The 8,411-nt window shown below is 36.7% G+C and overlaps 2 protein-coding genes and 1 pseudogene across 2 annotated transcripts in view; all 3 read right to left on the bottom strand.

Moving 5' to 3' along the window:
* Positions 1–117, bottom strand: part of LOC104784336 (DNA-directed RNA polymerases IV and V subunit 5B-like) — a 2,389-nt gene extending 2,272 nt beyond the window's left edge. The window contains exon 1 of the mRNA XM_010509378.2: positions 80–117. Coding sequence (XP_010507680.1) covers positions 80–117 — 38 coding nt within the window. The remainder of the gene's footprint in view (positions 1–79) is intronic.
* On the bottom strand, positions 108–1,621 carry LOC104782618 (uncharacterized protein At3g28850-like). Its single transcript, XM_019244336.1, has one exon. It carries the CDS (start codon positions 1,487–1,489, stop codon positions 254–256), a length of 1,236 nt encoding a protein of 411 aa, XP_019099881.1. The 5' UTR covers positions 1,490–1,621; the 3' UTR covers positions 108–253.
* LOC104784335 lies at positions 5,859–7,487 on the bottom strand (annotated as a pseudogene).

Here is an 8,411-nt window from a genome sequence, read left to right as displayed (position 1 = left end):
TTTTTTTTTTTTTTTTTTTTTTTTTTTTTTTTTTTTTTTTTTTTTTTTTTTTTTTTTTTTTAACATGTAAATTACAAACGTCAACGTGAAGAAACAATTGAGGCAATTAAAAGACATCACTTCTATTTCAATAACTCAATATACAAGAAAACAAAGATTATATAATTCAAAGAACACAACCAAACAAACATATCTAAAGTCAAAAGTCATATCTTTTCACATTTCACAAACATCAATCAAACGAATCCAATTACTAAAGACAACACTTGTTACAACGTACCAATCCATTTTCATTGCATCCCTCGCATCTCTTAAACCCATCTTCTTGTTCCTCAAACACTTTAGTACTACCCCCACAATTAGTACACGGCACAAACCTTGCATCTCCGCAGCTATCGCAAGCTCCCACGGTTTCACAAGCTGGAAAGCCTTTTAACATTTCTCCTAATTCGCCTCCATCGTTGAGTTTCTTGATCTCTTCAATCCCACCAATGCGGATACCTCTTATGAACACCTGAGGTAAACAAACTGGCTTCTCTTCGCCGAGTGCGATCTGAAGCTCTTTCCTGTATTTGGAGTCCATTGAGATGTCTCGTTCCTCTACAGCAACCTGAAACCCTCTCAGTATCGTTCTGACGCAACAGCAATCCTCATAAGTCTTTCGAATTCCTCTGAGGCTAGTGAAGTACAATACTATCTTGTTCTTGTTATCTTCTGTCTCAAGCAATCTTGGTTTTTCTAGGTCTTCCAAAGTCTGAGAACTCAGCGGACTCGAAGACACAGATTCTGGTAGAGTCGATTGATTTGAGTGGCTGCAAGAGAAGGATTTCGTGCTACTGGTTTTGCCTAGTTGCTTAGAAGACAATGCTTTCTTGTAAGATGAGATGATATTAGGATCTAAGTCAGAGAGAAATGATTCTTCAGACATATGTTTCCACAGAGGTTGCTTAGGCTTAAAAGGCAGTAATCTCCAATCTTCATTGTCCTCTTCGATTCTTACGAATTCGTAAGATTCGTCCAATTTCAACGTAGAACCATTACTACCAACGTCTCGATTCACGATGGGTTTAGAAAAAGAATCAAACTTTACGGCGGAAGTACGCTTACTTGTATCGAAATCTTCTTCGAGGCCGTTCATGAGCTCCCACGTGTTGATCACTGAGTCAGGAGACAACGATTCGCGTGACTCCTCTGTTTCAGTCGTCTTCTTGTTACTACTCTTCCCTGAAACAGAGAGATGAGGCAATGTTTGTCTTTCGGAAGCTCCGTCGAGGAGAAGAGAACCGTAAGTGGTGGACGTAAGGGAGACGAAGTGGTGCGTATCGCCTTTTTTAGCCGGTGGATGATGAATCGACGGCATCGGAAACGTGAAAGCTTTAGCGACAGAAGAAGAGGAGACTTTGGAGTTGAGTTTCGTCTCCAGAGATGAATTCAAAGCCGAGGCTGAAGAAGAAGAAGAAGAAGTTGTTTTAGAAGCAGAGGAACCCATGAATGGTTTCGAAGCAGTAGAACAGAGAGAAGCAGAACAAATGTTAGTTTCTTAAACTCTTTTTTGATGGGTTTCTTGTACTTTTTCTTTTGTCGGAGAATAATATAAAAGAGAAAGAGAGAGAGAGAGAGAGAGAGAGAGAGAGAGAGAGATAGAGAGAGAGAAGAAACAGGTGGAAAGGAGCTGTCTATGTAAGTTAGAGGTGGAAGATGGTGAAAACACTAAAGAAGACGATGTTGATGTTGATTCGTCGATATCGCATTTGATTTGATTTGATAATTATGGAAAGTATCTAATTTGATCCTTGTTTTTAGAGCGTAAATTCGGAAAATTAATAATGACTGACCCCTAAAAAACAAAGTAAACTGTCAAGATCCTCAAAATTTGCATAACAGCTTCCAAAATGTGAACTAGCCTAATAATACTTTTTTATAGGGAAATAAAAACAGAGCAAAATTACTTAGAAACTTTATTCTTTATAGACACAGAAGACAGTGATACTTTCCTAAGTTGCTTATTTAGATTACGTAACAGTAAAAACAGCATTAAAAACTGATTACATAGAAAGAGGACTAATTTACTTGATATGTTTTGAATTTTGATCTTTGAGCTGAAATCTATATTAACAATATAAAGAACGAGATCTCTTCGTTTATCCCATATTTACAACGTGAATAATCAATTACATCTGTAGTCTGTAGACTCAAAAAGTTTAATATTCAGATTCNCCGGTGGATGATGAATCGACGGCATCGGAAACGTGAAAGCTTTAGCGACAGAAGAAGAGGAGACTTTGGAGTTGAGTTTCGTCTCCAGAGATGAATTCAAAGCCGAGGCTGAAGAAGAAGAAGAAGAAGTTGTTTTAGAAGCAGAGGAACCCATGAATGGTTTCGAAGCAGTAGAACAGAGAGAAGCAGAACAAATGTTAGTTTCTTAAACTCTTTTTTGATGGGTTTCTTGTACTTTTTCTTTTGTCGGAGAATAATATAAAAGAGAAAGAGAGAGAGAGAGAGAGAGAGAGAGAGAGAGAGAGATAGAGAGAGAGAAGAAACAGGTGGAAAGGAGCTGTCTATGTAAGTTAGAGGTGGAAGATGGTGAAAACACTAAAGAAGACGATGTTGATGTTGATTCGTCGATATCGCATTTGATTTGATTTGATAATTATGGAAAGTATCTAATTTGATCCTTGTTTTTAGAGCGTAAATTCGGAAAATTAATAATGACTGACCCCTAAAAAACAAAGTAAACTGTCAAGATCCTCAAAATTTGCATAACAGCTTCCAAAATGTGAACTAGCCTAATAATACTTTTTTATAGGGAAATAAAAACAGAGCAAAATTACTTAGAAACTTTATTCTTTATAGACACAGAAGACAGTGATACTTTCCTAAGTTGCTTATTTAGATTACGTAACAGTAAAAACAGCATTAAAAACTGATTACATAGAAAGAGGACTAATTTACTTGATATGTTTTGAATTTTGATCTTTGAGCTGAAATCTATATTAACAATATAAAGAACGAGATCTCTTCGTTTATCCCATATTTACAACGTGAATAATCAATTACATCTGTAGTCTGTAGACTCAAAAAGTTTAATATTCAGATTCCAGGCTCCAACACATACAAAGTAAAAGTTGAAATATTGTCTAGTGAAAATGAGCTGTGCAGTGTGCAGTGCACTGATATCTTTCTGTTATATGGGATTAAGAATAAACAGGAAACTGAATTGCACAAGGAACACTCATTGAAGAATCCTTTTGGTACTTTGCCTTTTAGAAAGACAAGCAAAACTATTTATGTATATTATATAAAGATAAATAACTGAAAGTAAGAGAAATATCATTATCATAAACAAAAGCAAGATGGGCACAAGAAGATATTTTAATTTCTTTTTATGTATAAAAAGAATAAAATCTTGGTAACTTATCCGTAAAGAAAGACGCCCAAGGCGCTAAAATTAGTTTAGAATATTTCAAGATGCAACTTCTTTCTTGCTTTTACCCCAAAAAAAAAAAAAAAGTGAATTCTACACTTATTTGCTTATAATTTCCTCATATGCCAACTTGGAACAGTTGTCTACACTTGAAGCTATCTATGAATACCATCACCAGATATGATGATGATCAATATTCTAGTCTTGTAAATCTTTGAGCTATTTGAATGATGATTCTCATTTCTCAACCAGAACCAGCAGGATTCTCAAGGAATGTAACTCATCACACTTTGATGTAAATAGTACAATGTTGGAAAATAAGAACCAATAATAACACAAGCCTTCTCTCAAAATCAGCAGAAACACACAAACTAAGACGTGTAATAAGTAATATCAAGGAGCAAACAAGTGACCTATACATTATATTTATCTTCCTCTACAATAAACCCAAATTACTATTCAATATTTTAAAATCCGGAAGGATGAAGAATGTATATAAACAACTGATCATCCAAAATGTGAATGATGAACACGTTCTCGGTCTCTGAGAGAACCGGCGATCTCGTCGGCGATGGACAAACATGTGAAAATCCACCCTGAACCATCGCCATTTCTAAAGGCATCGCCATTGTTAACTCTCTCTATCTAAAATATTACGAGCTCAACTCACTTGGGCAGAAGAGAAACCTGCAACCACTGCGTCTGCAAGATCCATGTGGTGGAGAGAAAGATATTAGTATGAATCATGAAAGAAAACTCGGCACGTGGGACACGCGAGGATATTTCCGGCAATAAGACGTCGCCACGTATTGATTCTGTTCACCAGCCGCGTCTCTTTCTGGCCAGTTATTACTTATTAGGACATTTAGTTAGGAGACACGTCACTGTTCGACCAATAAAAAGACAAGGTCCAACCCGATCTTTACTAACCCGACCCAGTGGTTGGTCTATTATTAATTTATTATATGACTCTTATTATATTTTGGTGTTTAAAATGTCAGCTTTTATAATTAGACACTTTTCTAACTAAAAATTATAGTTAGAATTTTGGAATTTTCCCAATAATTTTGTTAATACTTCACAAAACAACAGAAATTTTTGCATAAAAGAATAAGAAAATGAAGAGACACAATGAATGTTACCCATCATGGTATAATAATTGAAGATAATAAATCCAAGAACCGATAATTTGATGGAGCGGCATCATAGTGGAAGCTTCCTTTTTATCATAATCGAAAATAAATCACTTTTATTTATTTTAGATAGGTCTCTGTCTCTCTGATGATTACGAAACTATCCAAATTGGGTCTACTTATTTTGTTTCCCTTCTATTTAAACCTTGCAATTTATTATTTTAATTTTGGAAAACTAAGCATACGATAGCTTCCACCATTGTTTGTTCTGCAACTGCAAACCTCCGGTTACGCCTGATGTAATTTTTATTATGTAACTTCGATCATCGTTGTTTCCATTATACAACATTGGTGTGTGATTTTGTGGGGAAAAAAAAATGTAAAAAAATGATGGTCCAATCGGAATCGGCTAATTGGGTCATAGTAGGCTCGGAAGGCAATGGCTCGTAATCCTTCCACCGTCAAGAGCGGGAAGTGAACGCTGCTCTGTGAAACCAGCCTCACGCGGTCTCCCCAACTCTAGAAGACACGCGACTCAAGCCTTCGCTCAAACCACATGCCTCAACTCCCAACTTGGAATGGGCGAGCCAGAATATAACCCACACCGAACCCGGCCCAATAAGATCGATCCAACGTCCCATCACCTTAATGTCTCCACATAGATCACAAGCCCGCGTTACTGAACCCGACGTACAGTAGTTGATAACTTCACTTTTATATACAACAACGGAATGTTTTTTTTCTCCGATGTGGGATAAAAAGCTTTTCACTTAGTAAGCGTCTTAATGCAGTTCGCTCGCTTCATGTTGAGGCAAATCAGAAAATTGTCATCCTCATTCTCGGGAATTAGATCTTTTCGTATCAAAGGCCACTAGGCCAGAACTTCGATCACTCACCTCCAAGTTTTGGATTCTCGTTGTACAACGATCGTGGTGAACTTTCTCGTTAAAATTTATAGATTCAATATTGATTCTCTTTGCATTAGTTTTGGATCCTTCAGCTAATGAATGTACTATATGAACTTTCTCGTTAAAAGTTTCAGACAGATTCTTGGGGAGCATGAGACCAAAGAGGATCTTATAATTTTCTGTTTTTACGGTTCTTGAGCTACTGTAATGTAGCAAGACTATACTGATTTTCTCGAAATCTCCAATCTTTGTGGATTCTTAAGCTAATGAATGTGGCAAGAAACTTCCCAAAAAAGTCTTGTGGGTTTATAACAAGAAAAAAAACAAGAAAGCTAATCTAGGGGAGATGACCAAAGAAGAATCCACTACTGTTTGCAAGTTTCTTTCGTCATCTCACTTTTTTGAGGTTGCTCTTCTCTTCTCTTTCAGATACCTCGTCTTTGCTGTTGCCTTTGAAGGATCATGCTGGTTTTGAGCCCTTGTTACTGTGCTATCACCTTAATGAAAAGAGAAAAACAAACAAGCAAGATACGAGATGACATAAGAATATAGATATTTGATAAGGGTTTTGTGGCTCGTGGTGTTGAAAAAGGGTTTTGCTACTTACCACTATTTAAATTGTTTGAATCTTTAGATTCAGGTATTAAATTCTGTCGCTCTGCTTTTTCCATTGTCTTTTTTTCCTGATGATGCTGCTGCTGCTGGGGTATTACTGCTTGCAACTCGTTGTTGTTTCCTCCATATTGCAGCTCCTTGTTGTTTGACTTGTTTCCTTCATATTGCAGCTCCTTGTTGTTTCCTCCATATTGCAGCTCCTTGTTGGTTACTCCATATTGCAGCTCGTTGTTGTTTCCTCCATATTGCAGCTCGTTGTTGGTTACTCTATATTGCAGCTCGTTGTTGTTTGGCAGCTCGTTGTTGGTTACTCCATATGGCAGTAACTCTTCTACTGAGAAGTTCTGCTGCAGATATGGCGGCTGGTGTTGTCCATAAGGGTCTTGTAGCGGGTACTCGGGTTGTGTTAGCATTTTTGCTAATGAAGGATCAATGAACTTGAAATATGAGCCGCCATTTTCAATATTTTCCCCAAAACCAAACGTAGACATGCCACATAGTACAGTAGGTGGTTGTGCAACAGGTGGAGCTTCCGGTGCAACTGTTGAAAATGCAGGATAGTAATCTATGGAGGAAAAAGAAAAGAAGAGTGGTTCATAGAAATGCTTTAATGTAAAAGAGTAGTTTAAACCATATACAAAATAAAGAGAGAAAGGTTGAGTCTTTTCTTTACAGGAAAGATCATTAGATATAGGGCATTGATTTGAAGCTGCTGGTGCAATGGGGTGAGCTCCAAGATTACCTATGGGGGAAAGAAAAAGAGAGTGATTCATAAAACTGCTTAAGTAGAAGTCTTAAAACAAATGATAGATAAAAGAGAGAAAGTTTGAGTCTTTACAAGGAAAATCATAAGGTGTAGACCATTGATTTTGCTGACAATTAGGAGTCTGCAACTGGTTAACTATAAAACAGAGAAACATAAGTAATCGAGTTTTCGTGCAGCTGCAGTCATGACGTATAAGCTACGCAATGCAATAGATATCAAACAAAACAAACTGATCAATATTGAAAAAAAGAGAGAAAGGTCGAGTCTTTTCTTTATAGGTAATAATACCATTGGATGTTAACCATTGATCAGTAGTTGGTTGTGCAAAGGTTGGAGTTCCAAGATTGTTACCTATTGGGACAAGAAAAGGATAATCATTCATAAAAATGCATGAGTAGAAGAAGTGAGAGGGAGAGAAAGATTGAGTCTCTTCTTTACAAGCATAAATATTAGGTGTAACAGAGTGATAGTGATTAAATTGATGTTGCTAATCATTAGGACTCTGCAACTGGTTCACTTCCTTAGATGTCAAAAGTGCAAGAAATAGAGTTTTTCGAGTAGGAATATTAATCTTGTGACTTTATACCTGTTGGACCATTTGTATCACCCAATGCCAACATTGCAAAGCTTGAAGGGCTCATCTCTGACGACATATCAGCTGCACAAAACAATGCAAGAGACATTAAACAAAACAAAAAACAAACCCAAATTTTCAAGAAGTTATGTACTTTGGATATGATGCATCATTAGAAGAGAGGTTTACAAGGAGTATTAGCTAGTTCCTCCAAGAGAATTTGATTAAGAAAATTCATGACTGCAGCTGCACAAAGACAAAAGAATATATAAGCGAATCTTCAACAAAATCGAGTGGTAAAAACAATCCAAATTAAAGTAGAGTGTGCATGGTCTCAGTTTTTTAATACGTACGTGGTGCAGTAGTAATATCAAACTGTCCATCACCCAACATCTTTCTTGCTTGCGTTCGAAGGAAACTGTTGCACGTCTTTATCTGACGCAATACTTCGAGGTTTAAGTAGTAGCGTTCGAAAAACTCCGGACTCAGTTTCTGAAGCCCCTCCCAAACTAATATATAGAGAAAACAAGAGAGTTCAAGATTTAATAAAGAAGCACGTAATCAAACTGGCATATAAATTATAAGGTATATTACTCTCTTTGGTGATACGGTGAGGAATCTTGTGATTGTCACGGATATATGTCACCGTTTCTTCAAAATTCATGTACTTACAAATACATTCGTCGATTTTGTTCCTAATCTGAAACAGAACAACAACAATGGCACGATATGAAGCAGAGTAGGTGTGTAAGTGTAATAATAAGCTACAGAGAATCATGAATTGTTTTTTAGGGTACTGTGTAGCTAGAAAGTAAGAATTTTAATACATTGTCTGCGGTCTCAGCTGCAGCATCACTTAGGGAGCTGGAGAGAAGATTGTGACGAGATGGTTCGCTCATAACTTCGTTTGAGGGAACCTGATGAAGAAAAAAAGAAAAGAAAAAAAGATTAGGAGTCTCTCTATTTCAGGAATGAAAAAGAAAGTGAAAGA

This window comes from Camelina sativa, chromosome 4 (assembly GCF_000633955.1).
Source record: "Camelina sativa cultivar DH55 chromosome 4, Cs, whole genome shotgun sequence".
NCBI lineage: Eukaryota > Viridiplantae > Streptophyta > Magnoliopsida > Brassicales > Brassicaceae > Camelina > Camelina sativa.
This window is presented reverse-complemented; position numbering and strand designations above follow the sequence as displayed.

Excerpts from the sequence above, each read along its gene's own strand:
- LOC104782618 (XM_019244336.1), bottom strand. The coding sequence starts at position 1,489 with ATGGGTTCCTCTGCTTCTAAAACAACTTCTTCTTCTTCTTCTTCAGCC.